At 41.9% G+C, this 16,921-nt stretch overlaps 1 protein-coding gene and 1 long non-coding RNA gene across 3 annotated transcripts in view; one reads left to right on the plus strand and one right to left on the minus strand.

Annotated features, from left to right (window-relative positions):
* MAP3K2 (mitogen-activated protein kinase kinase kinase 2) overlaps positions 1 to 11,321 on the minus strand; it is a 37,020-nt gene extending 25,699 nt beyond the window's left edge. The window contains exons 1-2 of one of the 2 annotated variants that reach the window (XR_011921690.1): positions 11,081 to 11,321; positions 5,068 to 5,135 (exon numbers count right to left, since the gene is read on the minus strand). Coding sequence is in view for 1 of the 2 variants with exons in the window: in XM_072417957.1 (XP_072274058.1) it covers positions 5,068 to 5,071 (4 nt within the window). In the remaining variant the exon portion in view is untranslated. Of the gene's footprint in view, positions 1 to 5,067; positions 5,439 to 11,080 lie in introns of those variants that run through there. The other variant, XM_072417957.1, reaches the window with a different exon arrangement.
* A 141-nt stretch (positions 11,322 to 11,462) lies between these two features.
* On the plus strand, positions 11,463 to 16,527 carry LOC140335383 (uncharacterized). Its single transcript, XR_011921691.1, has 2 exons — positions 11,463 to 12,346; positions 16,000 to 16,527. It is a non-coding gene; the product is annotated as an uncharacterized lncRNA (long non-coding RNA).
* The last annotated feature ends 394 nt before the right edge of the window (positions 16,528 to 16,921 follow it).

Raw genomic sequence — 16,921 nt, forward strand, 5'->3', positions numbered from 1 at the left:
CAACATACACTGGATAATGAGGGCTAAGTGTCATTAAATTTTTACAGAGATTGCATACATTTAAAAACAGAATTCTGGATAAATCTAAGTAAATTTAGAGAAGCTCAAGGTAACATTTATACGAATTTACATACGCTGGCAGATGCTGAACTCCTCAGCAGGTAATATAGAGGACTTCTTTAGGCTACCTTGGTTACCTCACCTCTCTTTCACTCAGGATTCCGGCCTGACATACAATGCTCGCTGTGAGACATGACTTCATGTGTTTGTATACCAAAATCTATCCTCAGGCTTGTTTGTACAGCGCAGACAATGGCGCCTTTTCAGGATGAGGCGACTGAGAAGATCGAGACCTTCCAAACCTCTAAGCTTGGTAAAGATGATTCTCATTGCAAAGGTTTAAATTTAACTGGTTCCTGGTATGGCTAGCATTACACTAAAGCAATCAAACACCCCTACCAAATATGGCACGTGTCCATAAAACTGTAAAGAGCTGCAATACTTATATTTGTCCAATGCCAACTCTTTACAAACATTTAAAGCTCATGGGTTTAAAGGGAACCATAAATAAGGACCATATTATTCACCCTTTTCTGCACACACAGTAGTACTAAATATGTGTTGTGAATTTGCATAACTTGAATGCTTGGGTTCCTATGTATGCAAGTTTGCTGAAGGTTTTTCCTTTTGCTTGGTAAAAGTGATCAGCTGCTTTACAGTGCCCAGATCATGTTTACATTACAAACAGGAGCCTCTGGTACAGTTTCACTTTGGAATAGAACATTAGAAGCAGCAGACCCTGTTCAGGGAAGATGAGGTTTATACACTGTTGGCAATAAAAAAAAAATATATAAGAATGTGCTGCATTGATCTGAAGCTTTTATACCTAACTGGAGTAATAATTGACCATTGTTTTGTTGGAAAACAATGTATATATACTGTAGAATGGGGCTGTAACAGGAGGAGTTCTGTAGTCAGCAGGCAGGACTGACAACAGTGCTTGGAATTTCAGTGCAGCAGAGGCACCATTATCCCAACTGAGGATAGAAGAAACCTGTGAGGACGTTGCATGCTTTTCTATATCCAGAAGCACCAGATCATTTCTAAAGCCTCCAACAAAAATTATTTTTATAGGTGTAGACTCCAAGGTTGTCATTCTCCAGCTACTGGCCAGAAAAAGGCATAAGAAGTAAAAGCTAAGACCTAAAGGTCTTTGAATATAGGTGGCAAGATTAGGATAAGGATACCAAACCTAGAGCCTTTAAAAAAAGTCAGCAATAGCAATCCCTTTTTACTTTAAGTTCACTTTCAAAAATTTGTCTGGCCAAAATCCTAAAATCGTTCCAATACCCTAATTTCCTCATTTTATGTAAGAAGATGCCAGTACAGAAAAGCACCTGCTGATCTGCCAGAAATCAAGTGGCGTCCTGTAGTGCGCTAAGAATGCTGCCTCTGTTGTATTGAAATCACAAGAAGTTGTTTCTGACCAGTTCTTCCATACTGGACTACAGAACACCTTACCATAGAACACTTCATGACACTTTTTTTTTTTTTAAACACTTTATTTTTATTCATTTTCAAGTAAACAGATATGCAAGGTACACAAAAAAAACAAAAAACAATCAGATGTAAATAATACATTGTATGTTGAAACGGTAACTGAAGAGGCAATACATTGACTCCCATCCCAAAACAAATATACACTTAATACTAGTTGTCATAGCAATTGCAGAAAATATACATCTTTAAACACAATCCCAGGTACATTTGCAGTAAACTGAGAAACTCGATACCTAAATACTGATCTTGTGGCCCTAGAAATCTCCATGAATGCCCAACAATTCTTTTGTGCTCTGCTGTCTCCTGGAACATTATCCAGGAGGGCCAAGTCTCAAGAAACTTCTCCTTTCTATCATGGATCTCAGCAGTAAGGTCTTCCATATTTTTGATCTCATTGACCTCACGGATCCACAGGCCCAAAGTGGGAGGGGTAGATTTCTTCCATAGCTTCACCACAGAGCAGTTATAGGATTTCTGTGGCCAGTCGTGCAAATGTAAAAGAAAGAAGGCCGGGTTGTCTGGGATATATCTGACCACCATCTTTTGGCAAATCCCCGACTCCCAACCAAAAGGCTCAAAGGGCCCCGCAGGCCCAAAATACATGCAGCATGGTACCCGTCTCTACCACAATCCCAACACAACTCTGAGTCTGAAGAGAAAAAAGCATGCATCTTGTCTGAGGTTCTATACCACCTTGGTAATACCTTATACCCCACTTCCTGGAGGCCACTATTGATTGACCCATTTTGAGCAAGGGTTATCACTTGTTCTCTCTGTGAGGGAGTAGGCTGCATGTTTAGTTCCCTTCTCCCAAGGCCCACAGAAAAACCTGGGTAGAGCCTTCTGGGGCCTCATTAGGGAGTATATGCGAGACAGTGCGTGTCTCCTACCCAATTTTCCCATAAAGACCCGTTTAAAATCTGGGACTTGTCTATTAAAGGCTACTGTGTGAGATTGGGCTTTTTAAAAAATGTAAGAGCTGGGCCGCTTTCCAGAAATCCAGCTGAAAAGGCAGTGAAACATCCCTCAGATCTGCCTGTGAGACCCAGGGGTCTCCTGACACAAAATGCAAAACCCTCTCAAGCCAATTCTCCCTCCCTACCTCCGGTATCTTCTGCCTTCCATGCCTGGAGGGAAGGCCGGGTTGCCCATGACAGGAATCAGGGGCTGGGCATGGGTGATATATTCTTGTGTGGAAGGTACTTCCCCCAGACCCACAAGGTTGCCTGCAAAATCGGGTGTGCCCTATCTGGGTGATGCCCTGGCAATGCTACCCATGGGAGGTATTGTAGGGGTACTTTACGGAAACTCTGTTTCATTCAGTGAACATTTATTTTATTTATTTGCCTTTGTATTGATGCATTTTAGTATTAAGCAGTGTTTAGATTATTTTATACAGCCGCATCAATGTATAAAATTAGATAAGATTATCTGCAAAAGCAGCGACTTTCTGTTCAGTACCTGCTATCAGCATCCCCTGGCTCTCCCTGGAAACACGGATATGGCAAAGAAGCGGTTCTAGGGAAATGATAAAGATCAGGGGCCACCCCTGCCTTGTACTATTAGTAATTGCCAAACGCTCCGAGATAAACCCGTTCACCTGCACCGATGCGGAAGGCCGGGAGTAAATCAATTTAACAGGAAAATAGGTCTAATAGCTCTGACATACTGAAGGATCCTTCCCTTCTTTAGGGATAACAGAGATGTGAGCTCTGAGGGAGTCCGGAGAGAAAAGGTCCCCCGGAGGCTAGAGAGTTGAAAGCTTTCAGGAAATGGGGCATTAGCTGATCCCAGTATACCTTATTATAGGACCGAGTAAACCCTTCTGGCCTGGGTGGTATTCCTAATAGAATTCATAGGTTCCAGGGCCGTTATAGGACATTTAAGGGCAGCAGATTACTCCATTGTTAATCCAAGGATACCCGAATCAGCCAAATATTGTGCAGTCTTCTGCACTCTGTTTTTCTTTGATATCTCCCTTTTTATCCACTATATAGGGTTTGAATGTTCTCGCTCTTTGAGCTTTCAGAGAGTTGGCCAATATCTTGCTGCTTTTGTTCTCGAATTCATAGAAAGTATGTTTGCACTTGGCCAAAGCAGCTTTTGTTTTCCCTAGACAGAGTGAAGCCAACTTATCTCCAACACTAATCGGTTCCCTACCCACCTCCACGTCTAGGGTATGTTTGTTTATCCTTTCTAATTCTTGAATTTTGGTAATCAGGCTTGAGATCTCTCTTGAGATCTTGAGTCTGGAACCATGTTTTTATCAAGACCCCCCTGATCACCGCCTTATGAGCTTCTCAGAAAACCATCAGGCTCACATGGGGGCTAGTTCTAGCTAAAAATAGTTTGTCATTTCATTAGATATGTCTGCTTTGATCACTGGGTCATTCAACAGAGAGGCATTAAGCCTCCATTTGCAAGTTTTGGCCACTACCTGCTTCAAGGCAATTTGAAAAAACATTGGTACATGATCAGAAAAAGTTCTAGCCCCTTTGGAGCAATGTACCACTTGAATCAAACCACAATGCCTCACCCAGACGTGATCTATTCGGGAGTACGATTGGTGAGGACTAGAAAAAAAAGTAAAATCTTTCTCAGAGGGGAGCAGAAGTCTCCTACACCACCAAAAGGTGGATGTTTGGAGGAAACGTTTAATATGTCCTTGTCCTGGTCGCCCCCTATCAGAAGGAGGCAAAGCATCCACATTCTGACCTGGCGCAAAGTTTAAATCACCCCCGAAAGTCATCAATCTCTCACGGAAGTACTCCAGCTTGTGTAGTGTATATGATAGAAAGGTAGCTTGGGCCGAATTGGGGGCATATGAAGTGGCCAGAATCACCAGTTGGTTGTTCATATATGCTTTTACAAATAGAAAACGTCCCTACTCATCACACATGACCTGCCTCCATAAAAAGGAGGGAGCTATCAATATTCATACCCCTTTAGTTTTGGAATCCCCAGGGCAACTATGGTTAACTCACAATTCCACAAATTAGGAATTTTCTCCCGTTTAAAGTGCGTCTCCTGTAGAAACGCTACATGTACCCTGTACCTGTGAAGCTCCGCCAATAGAGCCAAGCGTTTTTCAGGTATGTTCAAACCTTTAACATTCAATGTGACAACTTTGATCTTATCCATCGTTTAGTGAACACGATTGTCGTTAAGTAAACACAATTTTGTGGGAAAAGGAAGGAAGGGAAAGTGCAATAAACACTAAAAGGGAAGCTAGGGGATCGATAGGGACAATAGGGGAAAAGGTAGGTCCCTGAGAATATGTACTTGTTTAGATACCTAGGAATTACCAGGGGGCACCAGTCAATTGGGAAACTAAGGGGTCTGGTTCAATAACCACTCACCCCTCACTACCAGAGTAAAAGCCCTGAGGTGGAAACTGTGAAGGCCCTTCCCATGTCACTTTTTTTTTTTTTTTAACCTCTAGCACTCGTTCCTCTTTCATACATAGACAACCCTGACAACTTCTACAAGACAAAGATGCAGACTTACCCATAACGGCAGCCAGTTAGTAGCGGTTTATCAGGGAGATGATCCCATGTGCAGTTCAGTATGTCCACCTGAAAAATAATAGAAGGAACAATCTTAAAATAAGGGTTTGGGTAGGCTTTTCAGTAATATAGCAAAAATATAGCATCCCTCCTAACCATCCAAAGCCCAAAAAAGCGTAATATAAATATATACAACATGCAATCCTCATTTACAATCTAATTGCCATGTGAATGGTACAACTTAAGTGTTTCCCTCCTTTCCTGAGCACAATTCCCCCGAGGACCACAAGGGGGAGTGCAGCTAGTACACAAACAAGACCAGATTGCCAGTTATGGAGACATGAAAACCAGTTAGACTGGAAAACAAGTTTTCTATCCAAAATAATATAGCTTTGCAACGTTATCTGCAAGTAGATCATGATTCTTGTTTTATTATAGTCATGCATTTCTTCTGTAGTATAAAAATAAAATGCACAAGTACATGATGTGCAGACTAAATGCTAAATACAGAAACATTCAAACTCAAATTTCTTCTCAGGGGAAGTCCAAAAATGTTACAGACTAAGGAAACTCTACAACTGTGACTATCCACAAGTATCGCGATGGAGGACACACATTGGTAATTCTATAAACAATGCAAGATTAATCCACGCCGATCCCCACAAAAAGGCAACATTTTTTGTCATTTATTTGACAACACAAAAAGAAACTTAAAGTAGGTATAAACTACAACTTAAAATGGAAGAAATGTCACACTTTGCAAAGTTGTGATTCAGGCAGGTGGTTACCACAGAAAAGGCCAAGCGATGTCCCTTTTGCAATACCTAAACTTACTTGCCAGACTGCTAACTGTCAGATTTTGTTTTATTGGCGGGACTACCCCCGTTGTGTGTGCGCCGGAAGTAAATCAATGTGTTCCCGGCCAATAAAGACCGGTATATTGGAGGAAAGAAGAGAAAATAGTGGAACCTGTGATGAAACAGACCAGGTGAATATTGATGGGTTTAGTTGATTTGTAAATCATACAATTCCTTTTTACTTGAAAATACAGTGTTACGGTTTGCTGCATATCTCCTGCAGGTGTGTGTGATAAATAGGACCCCTCAACATCCTTTAACAAGTATTTTAAATGAACCTTACGACCAACAAAATCTGGGGACAAAACTTTGGAAGGGCCAAGGACTTCACCCTAATACACCAGCGAAATGACTTCTGAAAATTGGGTTTGCAGTAATACATGAATAAAATATAAATCAGTGATTTCAAGTAATAGGTTTTTGCAAGGTTAGTTATGTGACTATTATTATATCAATGTAAATTAGAAATATGGTTGAAAACAAAAATTAGATATATAATGTCAATTTGTTATGAGTATTTAAACCAGCAGTCGATGCCAGTAGTTCTGTAATGTTCCTCTCTTTCTATAATTGGGTGACAATTATGTTCATTCTGCATGAGAGGACACCACAAAGTCTGGCAGACTGTAGGGGATGACAGGGACCTGGCTGTCCCGATCACATCTGCATTAGAAATTACTCACCCCTGTGTGTAAATACCAGCTTACGCTACATAGTTACATAGACAGGTTAAATTCCAGATAAAAAAAAGAAAAAAGAAAAGACGACACTTTTTTAGCTGGTGACTATGTACTACTTTAGCACAAATACACATCAATGTATTATATAAATGACAGAAGTTATTATTATAAGATGGCAATCATTCTGTCCCCGAATGGAATGTCCACCAATTCTTCTTTATGATGTGTAAAATAGAAGAGATTTACTGGCAGCAAATTAGTTAATCTGCATTCGTGTATTAGGTGAAAAAAAAAAGTTTGGGAACTGAAACTTCCTTCTTGTACAATTTTATAGGCCCCGCATAAACAGGGGGAATTTATTAAAAGCTGTGGGAAGATAATCAAAAACTACAACTCCTTTTACTGGTCTGTTTGCAGGGAAATCAAAGCTATGTTGTTGCTATGGGTTTCTGTACATCATATATATTCTTTATCTTAAGACAATCTGTCCAACATGTAAGCTGTATACCTCCATAAAGAAAATATGTCATCTTCTCTACACTTTATAAATTCAAACCTGATGTTTCATCAATTCATTCAAGCCATTCAATACTGCATTCAACAGCCTGCAAATATGAAGAATAAGAAGGCTACATTGAGCACAAATTGTAAAGCTAAAATATATTAGCTAGCATGGCTTGTTGAAACAATTCAAGACCCAAGTTAGGGTACTAAAATGTTTTGTTTGCATTGTTTTGAGTAATGAATGGCACCCCAAAGTACTTCCAATCATTGTGATGTTCTACAACTAGAAAATGTTCATTCCCATTGAGTTCTGTAGCCTATTGGTATTCCAATCCAAAACAAAAGGCTGCTTCCTAATACAACACTCTTTAACATGGGGGAACCCTTGAAATAACTTTCAGGTCTTAAGCAACCCATACTATTATTTCTATATCTACAGCACACAGTACATTAGTGTGGTGGTCAGTGAGAAGAAATCCTCTTACATTGCTGGCTATTAGGAAGAATGTCACCCTTATTCATTGGTGTCACTTACACTGACCTGAGAGGCACGAATTACTGAAGGGCCCCTAGAAACCTCTGGAGGAACCCTACGGTTGTGAAGAACCCTGGCTGAGAAAAAGTGCCCTAATGCTTGGCATAATAAATATTAGTGTGTGCAGTGCTGCACCACACAAATGTGAAGGGGCCCCTAGAGATGCACGCAATGAAGAACAACTACGGTAATATATTTAATAACTTACAAGTACAAGTGTACTTATACTGAGATGACCTAACTACCATTGCTGACCCAGATCTAAAAATTCTGCTCGCCTTGTTTCTGCTCCGATTCAGATTATAAACTTTCTGAACCACCGACCTAGAATAAATCTGCAGCTCAGACTTTCACTAGTTGCGGCACAACTAAAACGCTTTACAACCAGGTAATTAAAACTGCAGTTTAAAGTTACAATTTACATAATCTCTCAGGGCCTTGAAATACCTTTCACCTCTTGGGGAAACTCCTTCTATAATACCTATATCCACAGCTGACAGTACATTAGTGTGGTGATCAGTGGGATGAATTCCTCTTACATTGCTGGCCATTGGGAAGAATATCACCCTTACAGATAGTAACCCCAATGATGTTTTTAGCTATGACCTGAGAGAGGAACAAATTGCAACCTCTGGAGGAACCCTGGTTGATACTGCCTTGAAGGATGTTAATGCATATGCCTAATGCCTATACCTAATGCCTATAGGGTCATTAGATTGTAAGCTTCTCAGCACAGTGACATGCCTATGGACTCTGTAAAGCACTGTGGAAGATGTCACCACTGAATTGAGAAAAATACAAATGAACCACAAATTGCTTGCTAGTCTTGTATTATTGAAAGAAAATGCACTTTTTACTTTCATCTAAAATTGGCACTTTTCAATCTTTTTAACATAGGGGAACCCTTGGAATAACGTTCAGGTCTTCAAAGAACCCCTCCTATAATACTGCACCCACAGTTTAAAGAAAATTAGCATGGTGGTCAGTGGGAATTCTTCTTACATTGCTGGCCATTGGGAAGAATGTCACCCTTACAGAAAGACAAAAAGATCATTGGCGTCACTTAAACTGACCTGAGAGGCACAAAGTGCTCATTGCTCAAAGAACCCCCAGCAACCTCTGGAGGAACTCTGGTTTAGAAACACGGATAATCCTTTTTTGACTGCCACTTGCTTTATTCTATTTAGGTAAATTTTAAGCAATATTGGTAAAATATGAAAAAAATTACAGAATTTACTTTTTGTTTAAACCTCTCCTGCAATCTGCAACGCAAAGTGTGGTTCTCCGCATATAATAGTGCCCGACTGCCTCAAATGAGGTTGCAATTTGCCCATATATTTTACCAACCTAAAAACAAAGATCCATGCAAAATGAGAGCAGAAAACACTACAACAGATCACATGAAACGGAATGGCTTTCCTCTGCCATACGCATACACAACGGACATTTCGTCACTGAAATTCAACCACACGCAAGTCAGCACCAGTTTCAGATTTCACAACATATAACCTTATCACCCAATCACTCATCAAATTCTACATAAATGGCAAGCCGGACACCCACTGGTACTGGTCAGTGTGGAAAAATAGATAAGTTAAACACAGAAGGTTTGCTTTGCAAACACATCAAAGAAAACGTAGCCAGGCAAAAGCCTGAACAGTGAACAATAGCAACAAACATAGTAACACAATGTATAAAGATTATCCATTCATTGACAGCTACAGCACATGACTGGTCTGCTTTGTGAGGTGATCCTGAAGGGGGCATCAGGGCTATTAAACATAAGTAGAAGGGTATTTTATCACAACTCATGTGACTTTCATGGTGGAAGGAACCACAAAGCACCTCCTTCGCTTTGGTCATCCATAATGTGTGAACCATTTGTACGTACATAAGAAAAGGTGCATGCATTGTGCTGTATGGAAAGCCTGAATGGCTGCCTTACTGCAATGCATGACTACAATACCCATGTAGATAAGCTATAGTGGCCGGATGCCAAACCTGCAGCTCCTGCAAACAGTGGGCCGATTCCATACCTAGGTGCTCACTAAATATTCCAGCAATAACTGCATCCAGCAATGTAAAAATTATGTCTTACACTGGCTCATAGCAGTTACATTGTTTGGTATTTTTTCATTGTTGTCCGTCCCTTAAGGTTTTTTTTCCTCTTCTTTTATGATGAAATATCAAATCAGGCACAAGTCATATTTAGATGGACTGTTGGGAGCTCAAATGTAGAATGTAGCCCTGTATGCAGTCCGTCACCGACCCACCCCGGGACCGAGCACCCAGCGCAGTCCGTCACCGACCCGCCCCGGGAGCAAGCACCCAGCGCAGTCCGTCACCGACCCGCTCCAGGAGCGAGCACCCAGCGCAGTCCGTCACCAACCCACTCCGGGAGCGAGCACCCAGCGCAGTCCATCACCAACCCGCTCCAGGAGCGAGCACTGCCAAAAGGACTCCAGGGCAAACTCTTGCTGTCACCAGTGGGCTCTTCCTTTTATCGTTACAAAAAGACGAGTGTGACCCAACCATTGTCCAGACCCAAGAATGATGATACAAATATTCCCGCAGGGTCCCCTAAGAGATGTGTGGGTACAAAGCACATATAAAAATAATATAATCGGTTTGGGTTAAGGCCCCCCCCCCTTCACTTTATGTGTCACATGACCTCTCACCAACACAAGCAATGTGTTAGGCTACGTGCACAGTTGGAAACGAACGACTAACAAATCAATCGTCCAATAATCTTTAACAAAAAAAGTGCACAACGACTGGCCAACAATGACAATGAATTCGCTGGAAACAAACGATGGTCCCGGCGGATCTGATTGGGCGACAATCATTCACTATCTACTGTGTGTACGGTCATTCCTTGATTGTGAATTGTTCTGTGATACACTTTCTCCGGTACACATCACTTCCTACATCATTCAAACGATCGTATCTAGTGTGTGTACATTATTGGTGGATTATATTTGAATGGTCATATCATTACAGCATGTACAGAATTGAATACAATACGATAGTTAAAAATAATCATTAATTTTGGTTGATTTGTTGTTAATTGTTCGTTTTCTAACATTACGTAGCCTTACTTCAGTCCTCACATGAGTTGTGCTGGGGATCACAGCGAGATTTACCAGACGCAGATCATCCAAATAATACAAATCTGTGTATGGCGGGATTATGTAAAACACACAATGCAACACAGAACCCATACACCTGTGGGCTGCAGAAACCAACACAGTACCAATTACACGCGTGTAACATACAAATAGGAGGCAGCAGCCGGAAGCACTCAGAGCGGATCCCCGGGTAACGATCAGAACTCCATAGAATAAGGGGGGGGGATTGAGGTGATATGGAGGGGGTGAGGTGCAGTGAGGGGGCAGAGGTCAGGTTTGGGAAGGGGGGAGGGTTACAGATCTGACTTACACTGTGCACCGGCAGGAATTTGGGGTTTCCGGGCCCCCAGGAGGGCACACAGGCCCGGGGGCCGCAGTCACATTAGGCCTGGGCCTGCTCACAAGATGGCGACCATGCCACCAGGAAATTCAGACGGACCAGAGCGGCGGACAGCGGTGCCACTATGCGGGAGGTTGTAAAGGAAATTCCGGGTGTCTTCAGGTATCGGCGGGTGAGAGAAGCGGCCCGGAAAGACGGAGAGCAGCCAGACAGCGCGTGACGTCACGAGGCGGAGCCAGGCCTTGTGAAGTTGACGGAGAAGGTGGGGCTATAGTGACATGTAAGTGGGCGTGGCTGGTTGACAGGGGGCGGGGCTTCCTAGTTCAACGCCAACCTGGTGACTAAATCAGGCAGTCCACCGAACCAGAACCACCATACACAGAGCAGAACCGGAGTCCTCCACAGTACGGGAAACCAGAACCCTAAACCATACATACAACGTAACTAGAAACATCCATAGTACAGGAAACTGAACCGCCAACATACAGTACCAGAACCCTCCACAGTATGGAGGACAGAATCAGAACCCCTAACTGTACATATGAACAGAACCCTCCAAAGAACAGAACCAAACTTCCTCACAATACAGAAAACAAAACCGGACCCCCACAGTGTGGAGAATGGACCAGCACCCTTCACAGTATGGAGAACAGAACCAAAACACCCAGCCATACATAGAACAGAACCATAACCATCCACAGTCCAGAGAACAAAACCAGAACCCTCCACTGCACAACTTACAGAACCAAACCCATGCAGAGAACCCCCCTTTCCCATTGCCTAAGGACAGAACCAGAACTCTCCATGGGACAGATCATTTTATTAGGGGTTGTATTCTGTAGAATTGTATTCCCCCTCAGGAAGCTGTGAATACTTTGGGTGGAATTACTGAAGGAATTGAGGCCGTTCACACAGCAAATTATCATCACCTTGCAAGGGATTGTTCACTTAGCTTAGTAAAATGAAATGAAGCTCAGCTGACTTCAATCATGAGCAGGGGAAACAGTTTGTTTAGATTGCACGTTTTCTTGGAAAAGTGAATTTTATCACATATACCCAGCTAAATGAAACATCCTCTGGCCACCCTATGTGAACAACCTAAATCCCATAGTATGGTCCCATAGTATTTAGTTGGTCCCTCTGGAGAAGATCAGAAGTTTGTAGGGATCAGTCCTGTATTGGCTCCCAAGAACTCCCTGCAGCTTCCAACCAGAAAATAATTCTAGGACATTCCAGGTGAGTTGTGGGTCCTTACCTGGATAATTTATTGGAAAGTGAAGGTGTGATGGCGTTGCAGCTGCATTCCATCTGTCTATGTTCTAATGCACATCTAAAATAAAAGCTGACATCCAGTTTTATAAGGGTCACCTCTAGGGGGCGCACATCTTACTGGGGGCACAAAGAGTACCTTTGCCACCGGAATTACCTCTAGGAGGTGCACATCCCAAAAGGCACATTTACAAAGAAGTGATCAGATACCAAACACTTTTTAATTTTTTTTTTTTTTTTTATTAAAATGATTTTTAGAGAACGTATTTCAAGTGGTACCACCTACAGGAGGTTCAAATACCGAGTAATACTACCTCCAGGGGGCACACATCCCAAGCAGCATGCACATTCAGAGCTACACTACCTCCAGGGGGCACAAATCCACACATCCAAATGGGGGAGAACATCTCCAAAAACACCTCATCCAAGGGGGGCATATATTGAACAGCACCACCATCTGGGAGCATAGATTTTGAACTGCGCTGCTTCGAGCTGTTGCAAATCCCAAGTTGGACTTTCTTAAAGGGGCACTCATCCCAATTGGCACAGCTTCTAAGGGGGGGACAACAGGGGTAGTCATTGGGAGGTGCAAAGTGTGCTGCTCCATGAGGGCCCCAGACCCTCCTCAGCCAACAGGGGCCCCCACAGGTGCTGCAGTCAGTTCTACACAGGGGCCCAGTGTTGGCTACATCTGCCGCTGTCCAGAGCTCCACATCCAAGGAGGGCTTATCTTACACTAAACCACCATCAGGGAGCATAGATTTTGAACAGCCCCCAAGGAGGTGCTCATTTTGAACTGCATCACCAAAGTGCACAGCCCGAGCTTCACCACCTTCAGGGGGCAAACATCCTTGGCACTACCACTAGGGGTCACACATCCTAGACACTACCTCCGGGGCACAAATCTTGGGCAGCACTATCTCTAAGGGGTCACACATCTTAAGCTGCACTACTACAAGGGTCACACGTCAAGTGACAATACTCCCAGAAAATGCACCTGGTATGAATTCCGGTCATTCACCTGACCATGAACTGAAAAATATTTGCTGGATTATCTCACTGTTCAAAGTTTTCATAAAGGACAAAGAGCAACTTTCCTGTCAAAGCTGTGAAAGTCAACTTATTTCATTCCTTGGACATTTGAGTTTCTTTCCTGAAAGGAAACCGGTACTCATGAAACATTTGCTTGTTTAAAAAAAATTGACACTTTGATCATTTGATACATTGTAATACATTTACATGTAAAAAGCAGGAGACCAAAACTATTCTCCATCATGGACTCCAAAAGACCTCTGAAGGTGCCCTGTGGTACCTGGTACTAAGATGTTAGTATCAGGCCCTGGAGTCACATTGCCTCCATTGGCCTGGCTTCTTCTCATAGTGCACCCAATGCCACCTCTGCCCCAGGTAAACAACACCCTGTCCATACACATTATCTAAATGAAAACATGAATCAGACGGGGCACCTTCCTTTGTTCATATTTGATGCTTTTTTTGCCATTGTAGTGACATTTGGTGGTAGACGGGGTCAGCATGGGCACTCTGACTGTTCTGCAGCAATGCAGCCCCATACATAGCAGGCTGAGACAGACACCTTTCTTTCTGCAAAAACTTATTAACAATTTGTTAATAAGACCAGACAGATAAGCTTTCCCCTCATCATGCAAAATAACAACCCTCTTGCTGGTTCCCTGGTTGTTCTTTCCTTAGTCCAATTTTAGGTAGGTGCCAACCACTGCATACCAGGAACACGCCTCCCACATCCCAAAAACATACAGTGAGGTTAACTGGTCCCCTTAAAAAAAAAAATAACCTTAGACTGGTAATGACATACGATTATGGAAGGGACATTAGATTGTGAGCTCCTGACAGCTAATGACATGACTATGGACTCTGTACAACACTGCATAATATGTCAGCACTATATAAATATTGGATAATAATAAGTAACCAAGGCCTGACTGTGGCCACCATACACCATATCTCAAGTTTGCAGATCTGTGCAATATTTTTATGAAGAAGGAACCTTTAATATTTCTTGAAATTCCAAAACTGTTTTGAATGACTTCAATTCTAAATGAAGGAATCACAAATTGTTCTGGGTTCATATCCGCTTTTGTAATTTTATTTGTTACTAAGAGCTACTGGTGCCTTGCAGACACATGAGCATTACCACAGCAGGCCACGTCACATGAGATCGGTAGACGTAGGCAGAAGGGCTTTCTGTGCAATGTGGTGCATTGGGCTGCCCATTCAAATGGGTTCTCAAATGTAATGAATGACAACACAAGGACATTTTAAAAATCCAGTACGCAGTGGCAATAGTGCCAATGGCTCTAAGAGCTTGAATTTTTATAACCCCAACCCTCTGGCGTCCCAAAAAAGTGTCACCAAGTTCAACAAAATAAAAAGGGTGCATAATGGAGAAGATGATGTTAATATTTTTGGTCGGGAAGGATTTTTCGTTTAAAAGTTTCCCATGGTTGAGCAGTTATGTAATCATTCTCTAAATATATGTAATCGTCCACTGAAAACTACTTTCCACTCGGGGTCATTCACCCCCAGAGGATGTCCAGTACAGAGCTTTGCAATGACATCACCACTGTTGTGCTAAAACAGAAGTCGTGTTCCTGAAATTTTTGTCCAGACTGAAGCACATTCCTGTCGGTTACTGTCTAAAAGCAGATTCTTGATTTAGATCCATGAACTCTGTACATAAAAACAAGCGTGTTACCCTAAACAGCCCCACCAATCCCAGACTAACCAGGTCTAAAGCTAAAAGTAAATCAATCTTTGCAAAACATAACTTCACAAATATCAGAATCATTGCATGGCCAATAAGTACCTGTATAAGGGGTCATTCACACTATGGGCCTGATTATTAAAAGCTCTCCAAGTCTAGAAGAGATAGACTATCATGGGAGAACCTTGGTGATCCAGCAAACCTGCAACGGATGTGATCCAGGATTGAAAAAAAATGCCAATTAATAGTAAATGATTTGTGATCTGGATCACACAGGTTCTCCCATGATAGTCTATCTGTCAAGAAGAACTTGACCGGCAGGGCAGCCTTCTGCACCTTTTTATAGTGTTCAATATACTAAAAACCTATCTGATATTGCCACTAAATGTACTGCATTGATGTGCAATGCAATAATGTACTGCTGCATACGTTTATTATTATTATTACTATTTTTTTTTTAAATGTGTTCTACCTCATTCTATGTGATTTCAATGTCAGGACAGAGCAGCACAGATGGCTATGTGTTGTATACCCCTGGTATGAATGTACTAAAATTCCTAAGGAAAAACAGGAGCTCTGCTTTTTTTCCTCCCAGCTGTAACGTGGCTCAAAAATCCTGAAGTGCACTTTTGCAATAGGCTGGAATGCATTCTTACAAGATTTTAGGCTTTTGGCTCTACCAGGAAAGCATGGTGGCATCAGGTTGTATACTAAAGATTTTTTTTTTTTGATGATCTATTTTATTTATTTAGTGATGGGATGGGAGATATGTTTCTCCCTTATATAGAGCATGGGCTCTTTCGGTTTATGCTGGAAGAAGAGTCTAGGAATAGTAAGAACAACTCTACTAAAGTTGCCATTGTTTTGTTTATTGCAGGGCCCTGGACTCCGAAATAGGAAGGAAGGTACTGGGTGGGCTTTCTCATACCACCCAGGTTTAGCTACAGCAGACTGGAGGTCTGCTATGAGTAGCACAGGTGTGCTGTCTGGCTGAGGAGTGGAATGGCAGCAGGTAGGCTGCAACCAAGCCTGTAGAGGAGGATGAGAAGAAAGAAGAGAGGAAGAAGAAACACAAAGAAAAGAGAAGAGGAAACAAAGAAGGCAGACAAGTAAAAACAATGAAAGAGGAAAAGAAAAGAAAGAAGAGAAAAAGAACGAAAAGGACGAAAGAGCAGAAGACAGAATAAGAAGAAGAAAGAGAAGATAGAAGAGGAGATGAGAAGAAAAAAAAAAAAGAAGTACAAGCTGTATCTCTTTGTATGGAAAGATGTGAATTTGATTTATGGACTGTGAACTCTTCAATAAAAGACTTTACTACAGACAACTGCTAATTTAAACTACTTTTTATGTTTTTGTTCTCAAGGAAGCTGTATTGTTTTGAAACCAAATAAAGAGACTTGTACCTTATTAAGAACTACTCTGAATGGCCAAGTCAGTCACCTGATCTGAACCCAATTGAGCATGCATTTCACTTGTTGAAGACTAAACTTCGGACAGAAAGGCCCACAAACCAACAGCAACTGAAAGCCACTGCAGTAAAGGCCTGGCAGAGCATTAAAAAGGAGGAAACCCAGCAACTGGTAATGTCCAGGAGATCAAGGCTACAGGCTGTCATTGCCAGGAAGGGGTTTTAAACCAAATATTAGAAATTAACATTTTATTTTCAGCTTTTTAATTTGTCCAATTACTTTTGAGCCCCTGAAATGAAGTGATTGTGTAGAAAAAGGCTTTAGTTCCTCACATTTTTAAGCAATCTTTCTGTTCAACCCACTGAATTGAAGCTGAAAGTCTGCAGTTCA

This window comes from Pyxicephalus adspersus, chromosome 7 (genome assembly GCF_032062135.1).
Source record: "Pyxicephalus adspersus chromosome 7, UCB_Pads_2.0, whole genome shotgun sequence".
Taxonomy (NCBI): domain Eukaryota; kingdom Metazoa; phylum Chordata; class Amphibia; order Anura; family Pyxicephalidae; genus Pyxicephalus; species Pyxicephalus adspersus.